At 45.0% G+C, this 27,795-nt stretch overlaps 1 protein-coding gene across 2 annotated transcripts in view; it reads right to left on the reverse strand.

The window, feature by feature from the left end:
- Positions 1 to 27,795, reverse strand: part of TUBGCP3 (tubulin gamma complex component 3) — a 1,162,672-nt gene that overhangs the window by 688,497 nt on the left and 446,380 nt on the right. For both annotated transcript variants that reach the window (XM_069636982.1, XM_069636981.1), the window contains exon 9: positions 16,583 to 16,651. In XM_069636982.1, coding sequence (XP_069493083.1) covers positions 16,583 to 16,651 — 69 coding nt within the window. The remainder of the gene's footprint in view (positions 1 to 16,582; positions 16,652 to 27,795) is intronic.

Below are 27,795 nucleotides of genomic sequence, written 5' to 3' on the forward strand. Positions count from 1 at the left end.
CCTAGAACAGCAAACACAGAAGGGGTACGTATCGGCCAACTTCCACCCTCACAGACAAAGACCCAAAGCACACAATCACTTCCACTCATCACCGTGTAAGCATAACCCATCCAGATTGTAAACCACAAAATGAACACTATAAACACCCTCACAACACTGCACCAGAACCACACCGTGCAGCAATCATTCCAGATAAAACAATGTTAATCACATACCTCATCATGCACACATCAGAAAACAGGCATGAAAAATTAAACTTTTGGGGTGCTCCTGGCAGCACAATAATGGAGCTAAAATTGAAAACTCTAAAACACTCTGTCACTATTATTTAACTATGTATGCTAAAACAAAACTGAAATACAGGTTGGCCAACATATCTCAAGATGCATCAAAAATTCAAGTCATTGTTAAAAAAACATTGCATGTACTCCTTTGACAGAGCAGCCCAAATCCTTAATCAATGTGCACAATCGTGTCCTTTGAAAGGGCCGTCAACATTTCCGCTAATCCAATTGCAACTGCTCATTTTTCTCATTCTTTATGAAGCAGTGCAATTTACCAAAATATATCCTTGTAATACGAAACACAGGTTCATACCTTTTTAACAGTAATAGTACACTATTTCCCCCCCCTGCATTTCCTCAAGAAGGTCTAGTACACAATCAAAACATGAAGGCACTAGACGTGAGATGGCAAGGTAGGCCACAACATTCAACACAACCTCAACGAGACAACGGCCCACGGCTGCACAAGGAAAAGATAGAAAATCCAAATCACTGCTAAATAAAACCTCACACTCTGCACAAACCTCATGGCAGAATAGGATCACAGGATGGAATAATACATGTACAACAGTGTAACACTTGCTTCTGAAAATATCTCAAATGGCACCGAAAATGTGCCTTCTACATTAATGGTACGGAGCCAAACTACTGTTAATATACCACCTCCTTACTCAACACCCCTCATGGCGGAGGTAGGATTCTTAACTTGTAGAACATTTGCTTTTGAAAATACTTTGACTGGCATCCGATTCCCTCAATACCTCAAATCAATTCACATAAGAGGTCTCCTATGTTCTTACCTTGCAGAAAACCCCATATACTTTCTTTTTAATATCAAGAACATGAACACTTTGCAATTTGCTCTTCAGAAAATATGTCCATTCTTTTAAAAGTTGCCAAAAAATTCTCGAAGACCCATATTTACTCTTCCATTCCATTCTTGCTTGATAGACCACTGAAAAAAAACACACTTGCATTTCCCAATATGCATTAAGATATAATACTTACACATCTGCGCCATTAAATAAATATTTTGTAAAACTACTGTTTTACAATAGCAACTTGACATCATTGTTGCAATGTAAAATTACTCATATAATGTTGCTAAATGTACATCTTTCCGTTAGGAACTATTACCTCGAAGGGCGAGTGTTTTCCTCGATCTTAGGCACTTTTCCTTGCTTGACCATGCTCCATCTCTTTACTGTAATTATTTCCCTATAACTTGATAAATCATCGAAGCACTCTACGACCAAACTCCTTTACTGAATCAATCTCTCTTTTACTCACCGATACGCTCCTTCCCTTGATTCCCGACTTTCATCTCTTGAGCAGTGTGATTTCACTAAAACACAGCCTGTGGCGCACGTCACAACTTTGCTTTGTACATATGAAAATAACACAGATTGTGATGCGACGTGAGCACATTGTTGGTGCCTTTCTTTGAATATTTCCAGAGTCTGTGGCAGGCTTGTGTTACTTAGGCAACTAAGCATTGGTCCGTTGCATTAATCGGCGTCATCACCATTATGGAGCCGACAGAGGAGACGGGAGCTCTCGGCCACTCCGCCCTGCTGCTAGTTCCTTGACCCCACAGTTGCCGCAGCACCTCTGGTGAGCACCCGAACGTCCTGCTTCACCAACTTCAGGGAGCCACCAGCAATCCACAGTCCGCGCAAGGCTGCCCGCCGCGCCCTGCACCATGCGCCCGTCACAAAAGACAAGCCCTAAAGCACCAGGGAAGGTCTGCAAATGCTCCGTAACTTGAGCAGACCACCCTCCATTCCACACGCGCCGCAGGAGCAGGCAAACACTGCTATGAGGATTCCAGGAGGGGCACAAGCACGAAACAACGGTAGCACAGATTTTGTCTTTTTTTTTAACATTGTATGTCGTAACAGACCCATAAAACACGTACATGCTACTTGGTGGAACTGCCACTGCCCAGGTGGCCTGCTCTTCCTCTGGAGTGGATGGTTGCTATGGGGTGACTACAATTGATGGGGTCTACCATCCAGAGCCCCAGAGTCTTATAGTCTGTGCGCTGGGTGAAGATAGAAATATGGAATGAATGGGGGAACGGTGGTTGACTGGCTGCAGCTGCTTTCCCCCACAGCTCTCCTTACTTGGTTAGAAAGGTGTTCCAGTCCTCTCCTGCACTTCACTCCTTTCTTATAATGGGTACTTGTGCTTCTCCTCGTCGCCAATGTCGTGGTTATGTTATGGCTCAATGGTTAGCACACAGACCAGCTGTGGAGCCTCAGAAGTAAATCCAGGAAGGCTTTATTTTACATATATACACACACGTGTACAGTTCCAGTTACTTGTAAGTATATTACAGAACATGTAGTGACACAGACACCCACCGGCAAGCCTCACAACTGTTACACCTTTCCAGCGACGGTCATGGTGGCAAAACCGGAGATTAGCGAGAACGGTACAGAATATCGTACTGCAGGCTCCCATCGCGACGGAACGTTATAAGGATGACCGCGGTCTAGTTGATTCACGCACTTCTGACGTTTCTGCGTCTGTTCACATGACTAGTGCAACCAATGTCCGCGTCGCTACTGTCTTTACCGACGCTCCGTATGTTTGCCTCTAGGAATCTCCTATTCTGATATTCTAAAACTTGCATCCTCCTATGAATTCTAACCCTCATCTTTCCTTCTGCTTCTCAAACCCACAGGCTCACTCTTAGACCGTCTCCCATCTCTTCCGTCACTTTCGAGACAGAAGTTCCACCTTTGTTAGCAAGTCCATTCAAACTCAGCTCCCCCGGCTTTACCCTAATTCCTGCTATACTCTCAAACACTCATCCCTTTATCTTTTCATTCCACTCAGTTCCACAGATCTAGGTCAGGTACCCTCCTCAGTCTTCCGGATGTACCCATGAACCTCTTCACCCCGTAGTGAATCAGATTCTGATAAACACGTACGTGTCTCCTCTTATCCGTGCCTTCCTTTTTTCTCTACCCTTCTTACCTAGCACTTACCTGTTTATTCTTGTGTTCCCGGAAAGGAATCCAATCCTCGTCCTACTACAGCTCGACTAGAGGGGACCGCCCAGGCTGCTGCCTTCGGATCAGAAGAACCACAGCGACTCAGGGTTTTATTCCCCAGGAGGGTTTTCCTGGGGGTCCTGCCTCCCTCCTCGCTGTTTTCCAATTCGAGGAGAGAGGGAGAGCAGGACGTCCACGGGGGATTCCTCAATCTCTGCCAAGTTGCCTCCGTTTCGGACCACGGTCTGCCCAGGTTAGTGATATTAAACTTTAAAAGAGCTGACAGATAACAGATAGCAATGCCATTTTTTGGTATCGGTATACCTGAGCAGCCCGCGATTCGCGATGGAACAACAGATACAACAACTCATGGCCGTCATGCTCTCCATGTCGTTGGAAATGCAGACCCTTAGACAGGACAATGCCCAATTAAAACAGCAGATTGGTCGTGCCTTTTCCGAAACTCCACCGTCAACTTTTCATACTGAAAAATTTGATGGGACCTCACTTAAGTTAAAGGAGTTTCTGGATAGCTGTACCATACAGTTTACCTTTAGGCCCAGATTCTTCCCCACAGATAAAGTTAAGGTGGGGTTTGTAATATCCCAATTATCAGGACCAGCCTTAGCTTGGGCTACCCCTTTGGTTACTTCAGGAAACGTTCTCCTTGATTCATATCCTGCCTTCATTAACAGCTTGAAAACCATGTTTGGCCGAAAAGAGATTTCGGTATCTTTACAAGAACGACTCCTTGATTTAAGGCAAGGATCTAAAGACCTTATTTCTTATATCATGCTCTTTAAACAATTGTCTTCTGAGACTGGGTGGCCAGATGATGGTCTTATCACTTTATTTAGGAGAGGATTGTCTAAAGAGCTCAAGGATGAGGTTTCAAAGATTCCTAGACCAGCAAATTTGGCAGAGATAATCTCTATTACCATGCAGATAGACTACAGGGTTCAAGAACGCCATAATGAGAAGAAGAGTAAGGGTCCACAAGCTCATTTGGAGTTTCTCCCCGGAAACACTAAACCCATAGCTACGGAAGAGCCCATGCAAATTGGCACTATGAAGGGTCCTTTACCCAGCGCCGAAAGAGAGGAGAAAGAATTTAGGGTTCTGCATGTATTGTGGGTCATCGGTGCACATTCTCAGAGATTGTCCCAAAGTACCACCTCATAGAAAGCAACCCCAGGTTCCGGGAAACGCCAAAACCCTACCGTAGGAGTTTTTAAACAAGGTTCCCCTACTAGCAAGGAATCCTCCCCTGGCATCGGGGTCATTGACCAACCCATGGTTGTGATATCTTTGACCATATCCTTCCCGAATACTATTCTGCAGAATATCCCTGCACTTATTGATTGTGGAGCAGCAGGGAACTTCTTGGATGATGAATGGGCATCCAGTAAGGGGATACCTAGAGTAGCCAAACCGCTAGTTACTCCTATTCAAGGGATAGACGGTTCTCCTTAGAGAACACACTGTACCTTTGAGTGTACAAGTCAGAACTCACCAGGAATCTATTGAATTTGATCTCATTAAGACGGCCCATTATCCAGTTATCCTGGGTCTCCCTTGGTTGAGACTGCATAATCCTTTCATCAATTGGTTAGCCAGTACTCTTTTTTTGGGATCCGAATACTGTATCTCCCACTGTCTATCCTGCTCCTCGGTGGGAGTACATCTCCCATCAGAAATGGAAGGATGCCAAAGAGTTCAGACGCATTAGTAGGATTCCTGAATGCCATCAACACTACCTTTCTGTCTTCGCTACTCCTGAATTCCCGACTCTTCCACCACATCGCAGGGATAACTGTCATATCGATCTGATGCCCGATCAACCAATTAACTTTGGCCGCATGTATGTGCTTTCCCAGAAAGAAAAGACAGCTCTGAAAGAGTACCTACAGCTAAATATCCAAAATGGACTAATATCTGAATCCAATTCTTCTGCTGGAGCTTCGTTGTTTTTCATCCCAAAGAAAGATTCCGAAGAACTATGACCGTGTATCGATTACCGCGGGTTAAACAGGATTACCATTCCAGACAAATATCCCATGCCATTGATTCCTGACATATTGGAAGCAGTTCGAGGAGCCTCATTCTATACCAAGCTGGATCTCAGAGGGGCATATCATCTCATTAGAATCACCCCAGGAGATGAGTGGAAAACAGCATTCCGTACTCCTTTTAGACATTACCAATATCATGGTATGCCTTTCGGCCTGGTTAATGCACCAGTGATTTTTCAAAGATTTATGGACCACCTCTTTGCAGACATCCTTCTTCACTTTGTCATAATATATCTCGATGACATCCTGATTTTTTCTAAGGACAGAGAAGAACACATCCATCATGTCAATCTCGTGTTAGCTCGCCTTCGGGAGAACCAACTGTACTGCAAGCCTGAAAAATGTGAATTTCACCAAAATCAAGTAACTTATTTAGGATTTGTCTCATCTCTGCAAGGAATTTCCATGGATCCTAGAAAAGTTTCTTCAGTTTTGGATTGGCCCCCTCCAACCTCCATCAAAGAGATCCAGAGATTTCTGGGTTTCACAAATTTCTATCGCAAATTCATACCCAGTTTCTCTGAAACTGTTCGACCCATAACTAGATTGTTAAAGAAGGGGATAACCTTCAATTTGGATACAGAGACGCAGAAAGCCTTTGAAAGGCTAAAACACCTTTTTACTTCTGCAGAGATATTGGCTACCCCGGATCAAGACCGACCTTTTATTGTGGAGACGGATGCTTCACATCATGCTTTGGGGGCGGTATTACTGCAAAAGAACGACCAAGGAGACGAGAAACCAGTAGCATATTTATCCAAGACATTTAATCCTTCGGAAGAGAATTATTCTGTCATTGAAAAAGAGCTACTGGCTATCAAAAGAGCTTTTGAAGAATGGAGGCATTTGTTGTTGGGAACAAGATACCCGCTTGAAGTTCGCACAGACCACCAGAATCTCAAAGTTCTGCAACAAGCTTATACGACCAACAGCAGACAAGCAAGATGGGCTCATTTCTTTCTGCCTTTTCGAATTGAGTTTACATATCTCCCGGGAAATAAAAATCTTCGGGCAGATGCTCTTTCACGCACAGATTACTCTCCGTACCACTTCACCCCCGAACCGTTCTTCGCTAACGCTAGATTCATAGCGATGACCACAAACTTTCTTCAAGACCTGAAAGAGGCAACGATACAGAACCAACAGACATGTGAAGAATTAGCTGACCTCCATCAGCTTATATTGACACATGGCTGTTATTTCCATAAAGCCCAAGTTTTGATCCCTTCAGCCTCATTACAAAAGGAGGTATTACAGATGTGCCATGATTCTAGAGCAGCTGGACATCGAGGGTATCAAAACACCTTGGAACTAATCTCTCAATATTTCTGGTGGCCTACGGTGAAAACAGATGCTCGCGACTATGTGTCCGCCTGTGTTGTGTGTCAACAATCCAAGACTCCTCGGATTCCATCATACGGCTTACTATCCCGCATGCCTATCCCAGATCGTCCATGGAAATTCATCTCTACGGATTTTATTGTTGATCTCTCCCTTTCGTCACAACATACCACTATTATGGTAACCATCGACTACCTTACTAAATTGGCACACTTTACACTCTTCCCAAGATTCCAAGTGCAGAACAAATGGCCAAAGTGTTCTTAGCAGAAATCTTCTCCCGACATGGACTCCCATATTCTATTGTTTCAGACCGTGGGTCCCAATACACTTCTAAATTCTGGAGAATTTTGTGTCGGGAATTAGGAATAAAAAGATCGCTCAGTTCTGGATATCATCCACAGACCAACAGTCAGACGGAGCGTTTAAACCAAACGTTGAAAGGGTACTTACGGTGCTTTGTATCCACAGAGCAAGATAACTGGTTGGAATTACTGCCACTGGCAGAATTTGCTTACAATAATGCACACCATTCCGCACTGAAGTCGACCCCATTCTACTGCTCCTATGGTGATCACCCATCCTTTTTACCCTCCATCTCGCCTCCCGCTTCACAAAGCCCAGGAGTCGACCGCTTGATTTGTGACATTCAGAAGGGACATCGTCTAGCCCGCCAATCTTTAAAAGCCGCCCAGGATCGGGCTAAGAAATATGCAGATCGGCGCCACAGAAATGTACCTCTACTTCAGAAGGGAGATCTGGTTTGGTTAGCTTCCTGGTTTCTCCCCAAACATTTGGTTCCTTCCAAATTGTCTCCTCGACTCTTTGGTCCGTTTAAGATACTCTCTCTAGTGGCTGCAGCAGCAGTTCAATTAGAGCTACCTCATTCTTGTTCCCGAATTCACCCAGTGTTTCATGTCTCCTAGATCAAGTTATCCGTTCCGGATCGCTTTGCTCGAAATAACAAGTTTCACCCTCCGCCAGCAGACACAGAAACAGGTCCGGAATACGAGGTGGCCAATATTTGTGATTTGAGGTACAGACGAGGTTGCCCTCAGTTTCTGATTGATTGGAAGGGATACTCTCCTTCAGAAAGAACATGGGAAGCAGCTTCGGGGGTCCATGCCCCGAAGTTGGTATGAAGATTCTATCGCTTCCACCCCGGAAAACCGGGTTTAGCTCCCCTGAGAAGGGAGCATACTGTTACACCTTTCCAGCGATGGTCATGGTGGCAAAACCGGAGATTAGGAAGAACGGTACAGAATATCGTACTGCAGGCTCCCATCGCGACGGAACGTTGTAAGGATGACCGCGGTCTAGCTGATTCACGCACTTCTGACGTTTCTGCATCTGTTCACGTGACTCCTGAGGAAGGAAGTGCAACCAGTGTTCGCGTCGCTACTGTCTTTACCGACGCTCCGTAAGTTTGCCTCTAGGAATCTGATATTCTGATATTCTAAAACTTGCATCCTCCTTTGAATTCTAACCCGCATCTTTCCTTCTGCTTCTCAAACCCACAGGCTCATTCTTAGACTGTCTCCCATCTCTTCCGTCACTTTTCGAGACAAAAGTTCCACCTTTGTTAGTAAGTCCATTCAATCTCAGCTCCCCCGGCTTTGTAATAATTCCTGCTATGCTCTCAAACACTCATCCCTTTGTCTTTTCATTCCACTCAGTTCCACAGATCTAGGTCAGGTACCCTCCTCAGTCTTCCGGATGTACCCGTGAACCTCTTCACCCCGTAGTGAATCAGATTCTGATAATCACATACGTGTCTCCTCTTATCCGTGCCTTCCTTTTTTCTCTACCCTTCTTACCTGGCACTTACCTGTTTATTCTTGTTTTCCCGGAAAGGAATCCAATCCTCGTCCTACTACAGCTCGACTAGAGGGGACCGCCCAGGCTGCTGCCTTCCGATCAGAAGAACCACAGCGACTCAGGGTTTTATTCCCCAGGAGGGTTTCCCTGGGGTCCTGCCTCCCGCCTCGCTGTTTTCCAATTCGGGGAGAGAGGGAGAGCAGGACGTCCACGGGGGATTCCTCAATCTCTGCAAAGTTGCCTCCGTTTCGGACCACGGTCTGCCCAGGTTAGTGATATTAAACTTTAAAACAGCTGACAGATAACATCACTAGCTCAGGCGCCCAACTGACACACATGGAAAACTCAATTACAACACTCAATCAACATTCTCCTGATCTCCCCCCAATCATAACACTTACCAACATTCTACCAGCATGCATCCATGACCAGCAGGACAGGACAAGACTAAACTTGCATTACAAGAACGCCCCTTCCAAGCTCGGGAAGGCAGATGTTGCCACTGTTGTGGCTCCCGGATAGGCGCTCCCAAAGATTTCGTAGCCACTTTAGAAACCTGAAGAATCTCTAAACGGTCATCCGCTTTTGATCCAAAAAGATATAACCCTTCAAAGGGCATGTCGAGAAGTCCGACCATGCAAACCTGAGGACTACACTTGAGCCCATTGTTAGGCAGAAACCTGTGCAGTTCCCTTAGGGACCACTGCAAAAGATTTAAGACTACAGGTGTTGGCAGTAAACCCACTTGGTAGCAGTCTGCACCACCCAGATTTACCTGGTAGCTGTGGCTGAGCAGTCAGACTTCCCTCAAGAAGAGTTAGGCAGTATGCAAAGTATACACAATAGGCACTCAGATACAATAATACAAGCAAACACTGACCAGAGCTTTGCTATCAAAGTATATAATTATTTATTTAAAAACACACTGTTTGAAACACTCCAGCACTCTTATTGTAAAATATTCTAAACACAGTTACTATTGTAATATATACACCCCTTTTTCATTATCAGATAAGTCACTGTAAAACACCACTTATTTTCATACAGAGGTGAGCGCTTAACTAGATGGCACTCCAATAAGTGTGTGAGAAAGGGAGGGAAAAAGACAGAATATGGAAAGGTACACCACTCTAAGATTCAGGAACACTGTTAGCAAGGCAGAAGAGCAAAAAGTCACTGGTGAGCCAAAGTCCAAAGGCTGGGCCCACTCTTAGAGAGAGCAGAGCACAAATGCGCCCAAGATCACACAGTTACACTAGGCTTAGAAAGTCTTGTAGAGGGTTCAGAAAAGAGTTTAGAGAGGCTTAGGAAAGTTTAGCCAGGGTGTCCCAGGCTAACGCAGGTTCGAAAGCCGGGGGCTAAATCTACCCCGTACAGTCGGTAGCAAGGGAAGCCAGGCGGGACACGGTACCTTAAGTGGAAAGGATCCTCCAGCGGTGGCAGTTGTTCCTGGTAGTGGGTGCAAGTTGCGTCGTCGTCCAGGGGAAGAGAAGATCTCGACTTGAAGCAAAGATGAAGGTCGTTGCACTACCAGGGCAGAAGCCAGCCGCAGAGTTTTCCGGTTAAAGGTGGTACCTTTATTCGCGGTCGTGGTAAAACGTGGTATCTCGGTTGCCGGGGTGCTTGGCACAGGCAAGGCAGACACGAGGTATGTCGGGAAGGGGAAAAGACGGTGAAACTAGTTATCCCCACCAGTCAAAGGAAGAAGACTCTCCGGCGGGAGATCTCCTCTGTCTTTGGGAAAAGTGGTGAGGCGGTCCAGCAGGGCTCCACCGGTGTGGTGTCGTGGCAGGTCGGATCAGCTTCTCCCTCGTCGGATTCTTAGGTCCTGTGGCGACTTCTGAAGTTCCAGTCCCCAAAGCCCTGCTTTTATGCAGAAAACCCCCATTCACTCAGCCTAGCTGTCACTCAAACATGCTAAGTGGTGAGCCGGCGTGCGACTTGAGTTGCCTAGGCAACTCAGTCCAGGGTGCCTAAATCCCCCTCCACCCCTCCTAAGTACCCCAGACAGAGTGGCACCACTTTGGAGGGCTTCTGTGGAGAAGCCCACCAAAAAGTGGAACAAAGGGCTCGACTTGGGTTGGAGTCACAGAAGAGAACACAAACGCCATTTTAGAATCAAGTTTTGGGAAAAAAATACCAACCGGAGAATTAATATTAATTAAATAAACCGGCGGTATGTTCGAGGCTACCGTAAATAATTAAATAAAGATAGTAGCCTAAAACAATGGGAAATCCCATCGGAAAATATTTGCGGTTGAATATAAAAAGTAGTATCCACTGCCACCAGCCAAAACTCGATCAGGTGGGACGGAGACGTGCCCCCTCGACTAACAGACCCCGGGGCAATTGAATTGCCCCAGCCAGTATGTCCACAATATGATGGTTGGTACTGGTTCTGTTCAGAATTTAAGACTAGTAAAGTCAATGGTGACTTTACATGCACTGGGAGACAGTAGTCAGTCCCAGGGTATGGAGTCTATACTGGGGGGTCACTATGACACCCCTGTGTTACTGCACTGAGGGTGCTGTGTAACACATCATAAAAACACATGAAGCCCTATGGGGTAAAAGACCCCATAGCCCATTAAAACACATCTAGATTCAAAGAAACACACTCAAATCATGTCCAAGAGTGAGGGTAAAAGAGTCTCACTCTTGGTAGGAGAAAAAAAAATAAACCCCAAAAATCCAGCAAAGCTGCTGGAGGACTCACTAGGTTACGAAATTCAGCCTAAACAGAGAATTCTCCCTAACACCCATAGACAGAGCAACGCAGTCCGATGCATCAAGCCATAACTGGAATGCTGCCTCCTTGTCATCACTAATTAGGTCATTAAAACCATCCCTCATCTTGCCTTCAGATATGTTATCTGCTGCCTGGGAAATTACATTCCAGAGTGAATGTATATGTTGCCAAGGTGCACGACACATTAATGGCCATGGCGGGCAATGCTTCAAACGGAGAACACCCGTTTGGCCAACGGATCAGATTTTTTGTTATACCTATCGGGTAGAATGGATGGGTAAGTAGCTGCCTTTGAAGTGGCAGTAGCTACCTGTAGCACCAAACATTCTGGGGTAGGTGTCTGGAGAGAAAGACAGGATCAATGGATAACGGTCTGCATTTCCTCACCCACTCCTTATTCACAGCAGGAGGGGTGTTTGGCTTTAGCCAGTTCTCCAAAATGTTGTTCTTGAGAGCTGAATGAAAAGGCAGCACAGGTTAGTTGGAGGGCCTTTATCAAGAATGTCTAAGGTCATACTTAACTATGACCTTTTCTGGACGCCCAGACCCAAATATTCAGTGACCTTGTTCATAACTGTTCTGTATAAAATAAGAAATGGCAGCCTTATTGCAACCTATGGCTAGTTCTGAATTACAGCTGTGTACGTGCTTGTAGGTACTTGGGGCTGCGGAAAATGGCGTTTTCTCACTGAGGCTGCCCAGTGTAGTAGAGAATAACTAAGTAGTATTAAGACACCCACAATCTGCGCCCTCCAATGGTAGTTTCTTGTTTGGATTCAAATGAAAAACATAACTGTTCTGTATGCTGTAATTTGATGAGCAGATTAATCAGATGCAGCAAATACCGCTTCAGGTGAAGTGTCAAAACCACTAGCTTCCTTAAAGAAAGTAGCTAAGTCCTCTTAACGAGATTAATCAGAAATCAACTCTTCAGGGACATAAGGTGCACCAAAATGTTCTTACCAGCCAATGTCGTCATTTTACACATCTTCTTTGAAGATGGATCCAAAAGACTTGAAGAGGTTCTTCGATTGCAGCTTAAAACACAAAGTTGGATGCAAGCTTGACGTCGATGGCTTTGACGCCGATGACTGAGCTTCCCTTGTGTTTGACACTGTTGACGCTACTAGAGTAGACATTTCAGAGGCATTCTGACTCAGGCATTAGGGCATGCGGGTCAAAGCCTTCGACTATTCCCTGGCGGCCTTTGAAGGCACAGTGGGATGACTAGCCTTTTTCGGTTCTTTCGGGGGACCTGGAGGGGCTGCCTTCGAAAAAATGTAATCTTTTTTGGATGGAACTTTTTCGATTCGGCTGCCGATGCAGAATGATCAGGGAAACTGACATGACTTGTGTCGGGCCAGGAGTCGGGAGACAAAGTACGATGACATACCTTATTCGTTCTTTTTCATGAAGACAAAGAATGACGCAAATCACTCCTAGACCTCGACCACTTTAGCGTTTGGAGCATTTCCTCTGTGTTTTAGTTGATTTGTCCCCTGCCGTGCTTCTGTCTTCAGAAGATTCTCTTCGAAGGAGAGGAGTACGATTTTGAAACTGACCGACCTAGGGCGAGTTTCAACCTATCTTTCAAGAACATGTTCTTACTAGCAGGAGCCGCACTAGATGACTTTTTGCTCCTTACCAAGGCACTAGAGACATATTCTGTGCAGAACCGTCACCGACATCTTCGAGTTACAGTCCGCACATTTCCGTAGATAAAATCGCTGAGGCAAGTTTACTGTTCCTAGAGCGTGCTGTGCATGCAGAACTGAGGCAATGAGCGCCATGCTTGTTATTAATAGCACCGACGTCTCGTCTGGACGCAGGAATGGAAATTGTCGAGGGACATCTGCTCGACGCCACACAACACCCTCTGCTATCGACAGGTTTCCGAGCCTACAAGCAAGATATCCGTATATCAAAGATGAGGAATCTGTGGGAGGACACAATCCATTACAAAGGAACATTTATAATGTATACTGTGCATTGGAATCTTGAAAGTCAATAAGAACTTTAATTTTGGACAATTGAGAATTCATGTTAGTTTTTTTCCGTTATGTACTTGCTGCACTCCTACAAGTAGCCATGTTGCAATCTCCTTGAGTTCAAAAGGGGACCACTTGGTTGGCTGCCACAGATTCTTCACAGATTATGCACCTGCTCCAGCCAGCAGCACAGCCCCTGGTGTGCTGCAGTTTCAAGTAGTGCAGAAACTGTCAAGGGGTCTCGCTCAGCAAATGCATGCTCACTGTGGGTAGTTATTAATACGAATTACAGCAGCAAGACCATGCTATTTACTGGAATAGACCAGCAACATTTCTGGGCTACCGGTAATCCTCAATCTTTGCCATGCTAGGACTGCATTTGCCAAGAAAGTGTGAAAACACCCACATATATTGTTACTTTGGATTTCAACAGCACTAGCATGGGTGTCATGGAGCTAGCCTTAAAATTAAGCTCAGCAGCCTCCTCCATGTTCCCTGCACAACGCAATCCCCATTCAACCCTCTCCAACCTTTATCGAACTCTGCTGATGCCTCCAAAATGAATGGTAGGCCCAGTTATTCTACCAGAGCAGGCTGACTGGCTCGCTTTCCCACACAGTCATGTCTTATGGTATACTACCTTTGTGTTCTCATCCGTACAGTGCCTCGTTTTTGCCCTACCCACCATCACCCAGAGAAACTGGTGAGCAACCTGTTGCTCGCAAACTACACATTGGGGATCACTAGTCTAGAAAGAGACTATGTGACCAGATACAATTAATGCATCCCTTATAATCAGGGAGGTATGCCAAACCATATAGGGGCTCAGATCTAAATGTGGGAAGGCGAGAATCAGATGAGGTCAGTGAGGTGAAAAGCGTGTGCCACTACTCAGTTCGCCCATTTGCCTACTCAACCTTTCCAAAAGTGAAATTGCAGCTCATGCAAGTACACCTCCTCTGCCTTTCAGCTTATTCTAGACACCATCAGCTGTAAAAGTGTTTCTGCACTCATTAGGTAAAAGTGCCTCTGCCAGCTAAACTAGTTCACAAAGAGATGTCATTCAACTGCTTTGTGCTTCAAGTCCGAGATGGGAGCTTTGATTCACCCTCAGAACTTCTCGCAGAAACGACCGGGCTGGCAGCATTTTAGCAAAAACGTTCAAACTGTAGAAGACTCAGGGACATCATTTAGAGGTCGCCAGGGGTCTCCCTTGCGATCCGAGGTCTCACTTGCTACCCCAACAAAAAATACAAAAAACATACTTTTGTCTTTACAAATTGAAGCTCCTGGGCTGTGGCCAATGCCATGTGCCTCTGTTTCTAGAGTGGCTGACTTTCTTGTTCAGGCTTCTTTAAAAAAAAAAAAAGACAAAAAAAGGGGGGTTCCACAAGTGTAACACTGAGTAGTGACCCTAAATACAAAATAATAGGAATGACAAATCAAGCCTTTGAGTCTCTAACCCATGGATTAAATCAACCCTAACCTACATGATCTCATGACAATTTTCTGGCAGACATGGAATGGCTCCCCTCATTTGCGACATTGTAATATCATGTTTATCCAGGAAACTATGTCTATGGAGTGTCTGAACTTGAGGGGGTATTCTACTTTTTTCATCTCCAGCCACACGTTTGACCAGAGGGCAACCCAGTGGCGGGTTAGCTATCGCCATCAACATTAATTTAAACATTTCCACCTCGCAGTCTGCAGGTTAGGGCATTTTGGCTGTTCATGTTGTTTTACCCGAATCATCTGGGGAATTCTTATTAGTCAATTTATACTGGAACCCAGCCAAGCACTCTATCGAGGACTTTCATTTATCTTTACTATCAATTTCGAATCCTGGTTGTTGGAAGGTCACCCCAACACAATCATTGTGGGGGGAGACATCAATGCTAATTGTGATGGGGGCCATGGCTACAACCTACTCTCCTGTACCCGCCAAGTTCCCATTTTGAATCTCACGTGGGGCCTTGCATGGGACTCCTTTATGTCTAGTTGGGATTTACACCATCTAATTGTTACGAAGTCCACTACACAACCTACTTTCAGTTGGCATTAAGCCTCTCTACATCATGGATCGACTATTTTTTCATCTCTTCCTCTCTTGACCCCAAGTGCAGTAAATTGACCTTTGTTGATCCCCTTGTAGGCGACCACCTCATAATTAAATGTACCTTGAAAATAACAACCTTGAAGCATGAAGTAAAGCCTTTGTTGGTTCCGGTTACATCAGACAGGAGTGGAATTATGGAATTCTAAACAATTATTGCTAGACTCATTAAAAGTTTATTTCAGGCACACTTCAGGGGGTGAGTCACTGATTTAGTGTGTTCTTAGACACCTCAAATTCACAATGCAGACAAAAACTTCCCAAAAACATTTAGAGTAGAATAAGCATCAATTTCGGACTATGTATTTTTCTTTTCGCAAGTTACATTTATAGCATGTTTTTTTCTGCCGATACATATGGTGATCCATTCTTGTACGAAATGTACATCACGTTAGTGATATTGTAACCATATTGTTCATAGTGTACTTAGAATCAATGCTATGTGATTCCACTTCCTGTTTTGTCAAGGGGTAAACGGTCGTGTTCCATCGCTTCCCGTGATGTCACTTCGGGGTGAGTTCAAATGACATCACTTTCTGGGATGTCATCAGAGGTCAAGTATCATGTGATGTGACTGCCGCTACCCCAGGCAAATGACGTCCCTGAGAAGATTGCCACGACAACACAGATTGTTCATAGGAGACAAGCAACCAAACAGGTAGACAATTCGTCCAGCAGATGTCCAACCTTAGTTATTTTGTCACTTATATGGGGGGCTAGGTAAGGTAGAATGGACGCTCCTTTAACCAGCACCCATAGTGACTCCTCCTAACCAGACTTAAATCTGAAATCTTTCAAGTGATACAAAAGTTTAAATCATGACTGGCTTCTCAAGAATGTAAAGGTGTCGACCGCGAGCAAACTTAAATTTGTCTTTTTTTTGTTTTTAAATGTGGAGAAAACTCAGAAACGCAAAGAATCTTTTTCAAGTCCGCAGCTTTTCACCAAACCGGGCACAAATCTGAACAGACAAAACAAGGCTCATATCAGGAGCATTTGCACACATTTTGGAAATAGAAAGCTATATTAGAAAAGATGCCAATTGTTTCACTAAAACAGAGGTTTGCCACCTTTGGCTCTCCCGATGATTTTTTGGACTACAATTCCCATCAGTCCTAGACAGAATTGTCAATGAGGGATCATAGGAGTTGTAGTGCAAAACATCTGGGGAGTTAGGTTGCAGACCCCTGCACTAAAATAAAACATGCTCACCTGGGAATGTAAAACAGAGAGTAGTCTGTAGTATTCTTTTAATTCTTGATGCAAGGCAGCACAAAAACTCTAAAGAAAAAACAGAAAAAAATAATTTGTTAAAACCTCCATCCCACACTGCAGAGTAAATGGTGCGAAAGGTCTATGCAACAACCATACGCTGAGCAATAACATTGGCGATTCTTACCAATTTACTAGAATGAAATACATCGAATTATTAATCGTGAGGGACTGGGTAATATCAAAGATAGAATTCAAATGAAAAGGTGCAAAAAGAAATTCATTTTTAAGACTGTTCAGCTTGTCAAGGTTGGCTTAAATCCATCCTCGTCGCAGATTCTCAGTTTTCATATGGTCTTTTAGACTCAGTTTATCCGCAGACAAGGGTGCAAACAGTTTATTTACTCACTCTTGGGGTCCTATATGAAAATGTCCCCAGAAAAATGTATTCATGAGAAAATATAGTCAGCAAAAAGATGATTAAAAAATGTAGTCATTTAATAAAAGCAATGCAAATTGTGAAAATGCTGCCAGTAATAAGGTCGCCAAAAAAGCTATTTTTAAATACACTTAAGTATAAGGTTGAAAAGCGAAATATGGCTCAAACCTCTAACAAAACCTCCACAATCACCCTAACTGCATTTCTATGCCTTCTACCAATGACAACCTTTAGCCTACCCTGGTCTCTCCCACAACAATAACTCTTCAGCATGCTAAATCATTGGATTTGCATATCATTGAACGTAAAATAAATAAAAAATGAACAGTGAACCCACCTCCAGTCCAATCACCACCTTGCTACAAATTACATAGCCCTTGCCCTAACCGAAACGCTCGCTGTAATAATAATAAGCTTACTCTAACTGCAACTCTAACACTTACACTAATGCTTACTTTACCCAACAACTAGGTTTATTATAACCACTATCCTACTCCAACATCACCAGCCCTTTCCAACCTCAGTATCCCTGTCTTGAACACTTACCCCAAACCCATATCCCAGCACTTACCCTGACACTAAATCTACCCTAAACACTGACCAAGCCCCAAAATATTTATTCTAACCCTAAATCATGCAATTACAAGCACACTAAACCCTCCTTAACCCTAACATTTACACTAGCAGCACTACATTTGTGGCTACTTTTCAGCTGGATTTTTGACTATTTTTTTCTTGGCAACTTTTCTTTTAACCAATCAAAGTCTATCGGGTCATTTGGGCTTTTAGACTGCAGTGAATTGTTTCACAGTTCCCTTAGTTTACCAGTGCACAGGGTAGCCAGCAGTAAAACGTTTCAGTCCTTTCCGAACTTTTAAGCATACTTACACAACATGCAGAATTTTAATCAAAGAGAACTTTTTAAGTTCACTTTTTATCTGAGCATGAACTATTTCAGGCCACAAGGTGACTCGCGGAGGTGGCTACTGCTCTACAAGTGCATAGTCCCTTTTCCTCTATACTTTTTGGACATTCTGTTTTATTGAGATGGGAGCATTCTTTCATAGCCCAAACAATCTTTAGCTCATTTTTTCAGTGATGTCACCCTGGACTTTGTACCTCTGCTTTTCCAGCTGTCCGGGCTTTACCCAAGTCATGGCTATGTTTTAGAGGGGAAGATGGCAGGGCATTTGGTAGAAAGGAAACTACGGACTAGGATTAAAATAGTCACTATGATTAATAACTTTCTTACTCTTATGCCCCATCCCCTTTCCTCTATGCTCTAGGGAGATGTGAATGCACTGAAACCTGAGGGGCTGATGGGTATTGACTCAGCCAAATTAATGTTGCGTTACACCCTGACCAAACTGTATTTCACCCTTGAACTGCCATTTAATCATTGTTTGCAGAATGCTGATGAAGACGCCCAGATGGCCAATGACCTCGCATGAAATTGAAAAGATACTGAAGCAGCTTTTGCACTTAGCACATGGGCATGAAGCCATTTTGGAGTGGGAATCTTTAAAACCAAATAGCTTTACAGAATGCAGGAAACTATACATCAGAAGCTGGTTTACCCCTTGTTAAAAACACCAATGGTGAAGAGGAGGATTTCGAACCCCTACAATTCTTGGTTCTGTTCAGAAACGTTTGAGGGCTATGCAAACATGTAGATAGCGGAGAGCTAATTCTGTCAAAGAAGAGGGATTAGGAAACAAAGTTGATTTCGAAATCCCTTGATTCAAATGAAACTACCCTCTTAGTACCACCTTGTCTTTATGAAACACAGTAAAAGGTTCTCCATAGAAAGGAGCCTGTAATTAACCCACTCGTTGAGCAGAGCTGAGAATTGCCATCAAAAGGTCCCAAGTAGGATTTTTGATAAAATCCTTCCATCAGATAATTCCACCTGCGTAAATTCCCTTATGGCCCAGACAACTGACAAGTGAGACATCTGAAATCTTGGTAACTACCTTCACCTCCACGATTCATGAAATGGTGGACCAAATAGCCCCCGTCCGGTGGAAATTGGTCAGGGTTAACCCTAGGCACCAAGGATGGTTTTCTTCCTCTCCTAAAGCCCAAAAGAGAAAAAAAGAAACTGGAACACCAGTGGGTAAAGCACCCCACATCTGAGAATAAAAGCAAATGGACAGCCGAAGAAACACGGTATAAATTGAACATGGTGGAAACCAAAAAACAATTCTACAATGATCAAATTAAAGCATCCAACTCCTTCGGCACACTCTTTGAGATCCTTAGGTCTCTAGAAAAACCGAAGGCATTGTCTGCCTGCCGACTGCACAAAGGTGCAAGAGGCCTTTGAGACAAAAATCCTAAAGGCCAGGGGAACAATTAGAGTCACACAAGCTTAAGGCCCTCCAACATCAATTCCAACGTTTAACCAACCTGAGCCACATGATGCCGAGGGCTTTACTTTCTCACCCATTACGACAACAGACATGAAGACTTTGTTGTCCACCATGCCACCGACCTCCTGTGCGGAGAACATCCTGCCGCCAGGGATAATTCTGGAACATCAGGACTTATTTATTCCATTCCTTACGCGCATGGTAAACTCCTCTTTTAAAGACAATCACATCCTGGAATCCATTAAGACTATCTTGGTATGCCCGCTCATTAAGAAAACAGGTCTAGACCCAAAAGACCCAAGCAATTTAAGGCCAATCGCCAATTGCATTTTTTTATAGAAAATATTGGATAAGTGTGCTACGGTGCAGTTTCAGAGCTTTGTGGAAGCCAATAACATACTATATAAACAACAACCAGGTTTTAGGCCTACGCACAGTACCAAGACAGAACTTATCGACCTTCAGACCCATATGCTGCGTACTATGGATAGGGGTAATGCGGGTATGCTGGTCTTACTTTATTTATCCGCTGCCTTCCATCTGCTTGAGCATGACCAGCTACTGTGGTCATTGGAACACGCAGGTAATTGCACAAGAGGAGCGATAAAATTGATTCAATCATTACTAACTAATCAAACGTCCAAAAACACTGGTGTGATGCCTTTTCACCTCTTGCGCCCATCAAATGTGGTGTGCCTCAAGGGGCTAATCTGTCTCCTGTGTTGTTTAACTTATATCTAAGACCACTCTGCCCCCTACTGGAGGGCTCCAGCGTTTTCTCTACGAACTACGCCAACAAGACTCCGTATTGTAGTTGAGTGTCGAGAATGAGCAGGACTCCAGCAATCTCCTTGCAGCCTACGACATTGTGGAGTCCTGGATGACCATCTTGAAGGTCTGAGCCTGCAGGAACTTGAGAAAGCGCAGGTCTAGACTGGGCGTCCAACCCCGTGATTTCTTCAGTATGATGAAGTATCTACAGTACACTCCTACATCCCTTTGCTGGAGGGGGATGGGTCCAATTGCCTCTTTGGAGAAGAGGGTGGACTTCTTGCTGGAGTAACAGCAAGTGCTTCTCAAGCTTGGCAAGGGAGGAACGGAGGGCCGGCGCCCAATGAATTCCAATGTGTGGTCCTGCTGGATTAGTGACAACACCCATTTGTCCACAGTGAAGGAACGCCACTGGTCGATGAACCTGGAGGTGTGTCCTCCCACGAGGAGGTGGAAATGGAGGGGCGATGGCGGAGCCTAGTCATGGCTATTTGGAGGACTGACCCATGGTATACGACAAGCCACGGTGGTGCGGATTCCCTCTGTAGGCCTGCAATTTCCCCTTGTTGCCTTCCGATGCAGGGTAGGTGCTAGACCGGTAAGCTGGCCTGTTATCCCAGGATGTCTGTGAAAAATGTGTCTTTCTAGACTGAAAGGACTGGCGCCATTGTTGCAGCATGCCCAGGGAGTGGGGCTGCCTGTTTCCGCTTTGATGCGCCCCATCCATCTTCTTGCCAAAAAGTTCTTCCCCCATCAAAGGGCATATCTACCACCTTCGACTGCACCGCTGGATGAAAGTTAGGGCCTAGAGCCAACCTTGACGGCAAAGGACAGCTCTGTTGCCCATTTGCTGGGAGCCAGTGTCTGCCATGTCCACTGCCACTGAAATGGCATGATCAGAGGCGGCTTCTCCTTCGCTGAGGGCGGCAAAGGCTTCATCCTTCTTGTCCGGAGGAAAACACAAGATGGGGCCCATTTTGTCCCGGAGGAATTGGTTCCGCTCCTTGTCGGGTGGTACTAAATATGACAAAGAAAGATTTGCAGACCGTTTTTGCACTGCAGCCGACAACACAGAGTCAGAACTGGGTTGCATCCCGAGACATAGGCGCATATTCTGCAGCTAAATACTTTTTCTGAAGTCTGTCCTTTGGTGGGGTTTCACAGGGTGGTCTGCCACAAAGAACCACACAGACTCTGATAGCAAGTCCAAGGGTGTTTATTCAAATTCTTTATAGATGGGATAGCCGTATTTCTTGGGGCAAAGTTATCTGGGCCTAGCAGAGCTTGGAATGTTGGCACTAGGGACGTCCCTCTCTACCTTGTCTACCCCAGCATTGTCCCCGCCTCCCTAACCCAGACATCCCTATCTGGGAAGTTATCAGCACTATGATCGGTAACCCCATCAGTTTTTTCTGGGCTCCACGTGTTTTTCCCAAGTCGTTGGCTATCTGACTCCCTAGGGATCTTCTAACTTACCCTCTCCTATCCCCGCTTACTAGTCTTAGGGAGTAATGAATGGTGCCTTCTTTCACCCAGCATCTTGCTCACTCCTTTCACACGCTCTCGCACCGGACCCTTTGCTATACAGGTCCCTTAAACTGTCCTACTCCCACCAAATCACTGTCCCTCCAATCTTTCACTCTTCCTTTCCACCTCCACCCTTCAATCTTCTTTTCCTATTCCTGTTCTTGCTATCACTCATACCTCCAACTACAACTACCTCCTTTATCGTCTTTTCACCCGTTCCTCCCACTCTACTTACTCGCTTCTTACCATTACCCTAGTTATAATCTCTTTCACTCTACGCCAATAGCTAATCCTTTTCTCCCACTCACTGTCGCTCTTCCCACTTTCCCTCTACTACTGTTCCTATTCCGCTATCCCTTTACTTCTCCAAAATACTCAGGGATATGGTGCCCGGCTCACCCCTTCACTAACCCCTATACAGACCCTCAGAGACACTCTGGGTTATGGTTCCCTGCTCCCCCCCTATACTAACAACTATCACTCTACTATGTATTTCCATCACTCGCTACTCCCACTGCCTACTATCTTTATTCCCAACTACTACTACCTCTGCCACTACTACTGCGCTACTCCTACCCTATTTCTACAACTCGCACTCTTCCACTCTCTCACACAAACACGGTGATGTGGCTTTTTCACGGCACCCACTGACAGGGATTCTGCTGCAGTCTCGGGATTCTCTCTGGATGCCGCAGGGCTCTCCCTGGCCCTGCCGCCAGAGTCTTCTTCCTGGGGCGGCTGCCCCACTCCAGCCACGTCCTGGAGGCAGGTAAGGAGGGTTGAGGAGCGGGCCTGCCTGCACTCAGACACCTATGTTGGGCTCCCACCCCCCTTGACAGGGCCACAATGCTGGCCCTGTCACAGGGGCTAAAGAAGGATTCCTCATAGTGAGCAGGCCATTTCCCTGATGTCATCAAGGACAGGCATTCCTTCATTTGCTCCTCTGAAACAAGAAACAAGATCAAATAACTTGACAGCACTAGACATCAGGGTGTGCAAAGAGCCAATGAGGAGAGTCACGAAGAAGAGGATCATCTTGTTTGTCTTCCCCTGGAACAACATATAACTCATACAAGGTGTTGGTGTGCGTAGACGCATGACCCTGGGAGACGTCATCCTCAGCATCAATATCCGTAAGGATGATTGTTGGGGCGGGGAAAAGGGGGAGGAGAGAGTAGGTATGCGTGCCTTTGAGGAACGTCCTGGTGGTGGTGTAGCAGGCAATCGACCCACTGGAAGCTCTTGACATGGAGGCACTGAAGGGGCTGTAAGCATATGCTGCAATTCAGACTCCAAAGTTTGAAGTGTGGACAGAATATCCAAAGGAGAGGTAGCAGGGCTCTATTTAGCAGGAGGAAATCTTGGAGATGGCCCTGCAGGAGTAGAGTGCACCCTTGGGGATGGCATATTTGATGACACTGCGGACAGAGCAGAGGCCAGAGACTCCACAGGAGTGTCATCAACATGGGTATAGTTGAAGACTCCTCCTTGCTCAAGATCTGCCTCACTGGCCGGTTGCAAAATGTCTTCTAGTGGAAGTATATTAGGGCCAGGAACCACTGGAGGAACATACAGAGCTACCATAAGCAGAGGATGGTCACGCATAGGCCTTGGTAATGCAGAAATTGCAAAAGCAGAATCTCCAGCATGAGAGATGCTTCTTGGAGCCGTCGAAAAGGAGGCATGCACTTTCGCCACAGAAGAGGTCGTAGTGGTGACTGACACTGATGGAGTACGGTGCACCAATGCGCTCGATGAAGCGTCCAGGACATAGTTAACAGAACAGAGGATTTGGTACATTGTCCACGGGGCTGTAGAGGAAGGCGTCATCGACCAGCCAGGTGTGGACGAGTGTTTAAGTGGCTGACTAAAGAGGATCAGCAGAAGATTGCAATGGGCAATTAGCAGGTGTAAACGAAGCAACCCTCACTGACGAAATAGTTGTCGATAGGACCGAAGACGTTGACAGTGTTGTGGTCAAGGTAGCAGCTAGAGGTACGTTGAATAACCCTTCTTTGCCCTTTTGCCACTGATGTATCATCGTGGGACCTTGACCTCTTGAATGAAGAGGTGCATTCAAGGGGCCTGCTCTGCCCAAGAGTAGCATGGCTATGGACAGGGGCCGTATCAGAGGCGGCGAGCAACATCGTCTAACCATGTCACTACTCTATGGTGACTGTCGGAGAGTCTCGCCGACAAACGACTAAAAGATGGAGCATTCTCTGATTTCGTGATCAGGATAAAGGCAGCAGAAGCAAGCGTCATGGAGATCCGCCACATAGACGTTCTGGAGATTGGAGGAGCACAGGCCTTGATTTGCAATGTTAATTCCATCATACATGAAGTGGCAGAACTAATAACTTTGGATTGAAAACTTTCCTATGAATATGAATGTATTATTTTCACCGAAAATCACATGTCGATGGAGAGAATGATTTGAATAAATTAATATTCAAGTTCAATTAAATGACTTTATAACTGGATGGAACCATTTCATAACTGACATATCGTCTTGTGACTTATAGATAAAATTAAAATAATTCTTATAAATTCCTTAAAACATCACAAATGCAAATCTTTTCCATGCAAGGGAAGAAATCGACTCATTAAAATTCTAGTGCTTTGAGTCAATGCGTTAAATCAGTGCACAGTAGTTTAATACTAAAGGATATATCGTTTCATTTATTTTTGCCCCGGACTCATTATGATTCTGTTCCTTTTCAACCAAGCCTGATGCCCATATTTTGAAACAAAATAAACCACGTTCAAGTTGTCTGTCGATCTAAATAATAGCATTGCATCATTAGCTGCAGTGATGTTAACCAGACGAAACATTGTTTTAAATACCTGGTCTGCAATTCTTTAGTGTGCTCACATAATAACATGAAATGGAAGGGGCTTTCCAGAGTCACATCACAAGGACAGTCTAAATCCTGGTTCCTGTCCCAGTTAATGGTGTATGATCCTAGCGGAAGGCAGCCGATTCTAAACCGCATAAACAAGGCGCAGACATATGCCAGGATATTATGTCCAAATATTCTTCATAGCCCGGGTCACTCTTTAAAGTTAAGTAAGCCGGTACGCTGACCACGACAGATCAAATCGTCACTGCCTTAATATTCTTATACCTCAAATGAGCAGCCTTTACAATTGTTCTTGCATCTCTTTTCATAGTGCTCGGATCGACCCAATATGTGATCAATCCCAATTTCATACTGCAGTTCTTGACGTGGCCAAGCCAATGGATTTTATCAAAGACCCCAAAGGTCAATATAGGCTTGAGGGCTTTGCAATATTTCCCAAGCTCTGGTCTGCCCCATATTCGGAGCCAATAAAGCACTGGTCTTATCACAGCATCACCACCAATCGGGCCAAGTTACACTCCATGCGTACCAAAGAGTTGGGTGTACTTTGTGGCAGTAGCATGTTACTTTTCAAATACTTAATTCTCAATTGTGGTAAGAGGTGAGGTGTCTATATAGCCCCAGATTTTGCCACCTTATAATGCTGATGCCTTTGCTTGTGCTCTGTAAATTGTTTGCGCTGGTTAAATAGCCCTCCCTTCATGTTTGAAGTAAAATAAATGCAGGGCCCTGCTGGTTTTCTCTAATGTAATCCTAGCCTTGAGCAGATTACTAGCCCAGCTGGCATTACTTTCAAACCGCACACCCAGATAGACATACCAAGGCACCTGCTCTAGTATGATGCCTCGCACCATTAAGTTCAAGGACTTGCATTGTACGTTTCTAGGACAAGAAACCATAGACTTTGTCTTGTTACCTTTAATCTCCAAGCCAAGCTCTACACATTTGTCTGCTATGGTTGACACGGCCAAACGCAGACCCATGGGGGATGTTGATAAAAGAACAGCATTGTCTGCAAAAAAAAAAAAATCCCCCCAAAAAAAACTGGGTTACGATCCCTCCCCATTCTTGGGGGGCGGGGGATCTCTGACTGTGGCAAAAAGCTGCTCAATTATTGCATTTATATAAATGCAGAAAAAGAGTAGTGCCAGGACGCAGCCCTGGTGAATCCGCGTGGCCACAGGGAATGGTTTTGTAACATCTCCCCCAAACTCCTCCGAACCACAGCTGCGTTGCTAGTATAAAAAAGTTGTATCAGGATCAGTATTTCATCTGGGGTATTTTTTGCCCACAATGCCTCCTATAATAAAGTCCTCGGCACACTGTCAAATGCTGCTTTTAAGTCTACAAACACCCCACAAAGCTTAGCCTTATTAATAGTAAGCTGTTTCTGAATGAGGAGATGTAGCCTAAAACCTTGCTCTACTGTCCGCATCCGAGCATGGAACCAAGCTTGCAGACGATTTAACCAGTTTCCACAAACCAATTCTGGAGATGTTTTAAAATAGTCTTGGCGAAGATTTTCCCTGCTGCCTCCAAAAAGAGATTGGCCAGTAACTGCAGAGTTCCGCCCTGGCTACCTTCTTAAAGATCAGGATGATCTCAGCTGAAGTCCAGGATTTGTGGATACAGCGAGTGGCCAAGATGGAATTAAAGACCAGAGATAATACAGGAGCCCAAACTGCAGACTCAGTCTTGTAAAGATCAACAGGTATTTTGTCCGGGCCTGCCGCTTTCCCAGCAGACTGGGATTTTATAGCCTCTTCCACCTCCCCATTGTTAGCACTCGGTAAGTGGTGGCCCTGGTCTTGACCAGAATACCCCACCCCCAATGCCATGTCCACATTACCAGCGCTGTCAGGAGATTGGTACAAAGCCTTATGATGTCCATGCCACCTATTTGGGGTAATGGATTCTTGCGGAGCCACACCCCTCTTCATTCAAGTGTCAGTGACACACTTCCAGAATCTAGAATGATCGTCCTGCTTTACAAAATCGAGCATCGCCTACCATTTCTCCGCCATGTACGTGTGTTTACTAGACGCTGCAATAGCCCTATAGGCAGATCTGAGGGAGCGTGGATGATCTCTATTCACTTTTACTGCATGCTTTAGATAGTTGGGCAATCTAATATTTGCCTGTCTGCAATCTCCATCAAATCATGTCTCGTTTTTCTTGCCCCTTTACTGATTTCTAGCTTAGAAACAGTGCAAATAGGCTCCATTAACTGGAGCATAGTCTTAACCCAAAAAGTACCTCTTGATTAGTTTGTTCACTGCCACACATGGCCTCAATGTAGTCCAAAATGTCAAAATAAATGACAGGAATCAAATCCCCCATAGTCAGTGCAGACCATTTCAATGTCCACCGGGCATGAACCTGGATCACAATGCCAGAGGATCTAGGGTTACTCATGTTCTCTACTGGGGCCCTACTCTTGATAAGGAGAATATTGGCCTATGGTTACTTTCCAGATGCTCAGTTACTTTAAAACCAACCACCGAATGGCAATCAGAAACGGATACTAAGCCATGATCTATTTGTGTGCTCCTGTTTGGGCCATAATGGGTGTTTTTTGCGGGCTGATCATGCAGGAGCCGCCCATTGCACCCCCTTAGCCCTAAGTTGTTTAATATCCGGGCTGTTTCAACTGATGGGCTATGTACTCTCAGCGGACGACTTGCATCCATTTAGCAGATTCCCCAGGCCTAATCCTGGTCATACTATAGGCCTTCAAGTTCTTTAAGTGACTCTAACTGGGTATTAAAATCCCCCATTACAATAGGCTCATTGTGCATCTTCCCAGCCAATTCCCAGTTACTTATACATCGACATAAGGTGGTAACAGCATTGGATAACCACATATTATGTCATGTTAAAGGTTTTTATACCGCACACTGTTGCCACCTGCGTGGTCTCTTGGTGCTCTTAGGGATCTGTAATGCAAGAAGGGTGGCAGGGTATGTTCGTAGGACTGAGTGGTAAAAAGAGCAAGCACTGATGTTCTGTTGGCAGTTTCAGTTCGGAGAAACCGGTCACCGAGCATAGGTTTGTTTTTCGGTTGGTAGACGCCATGTGGTGTTGGGTGAGATTATGTGTGGTTTAATTCGTTGTCGTGGTGGTGTGAAGTGCGTGCGGTTTTTGGTACTGTAAAGGTATGGTTGTGTTCAGTTCAGAATTTGAGAAGGTGTATACCGACGGGTGAGTTTTTATTACGGTTATTTAGAAGCAATAGATATA

Source organism: Ambystoma mexicanum, chromosome 7p (assembly GCF_040938575.1).
Source record: "Ambystoma mexicanum isolate Mex_15411 chromosome 7p, UKY_AmexF1_1, whole genome shotgun sequence".
Classification (NCBI taxonomy): domain Eukaryota; kingdom Metazoa; phylum Chordata; class Amphibia; order Caudata; family Ambystomatidae; genus Ambystoma; species Ambystoma mexicanum.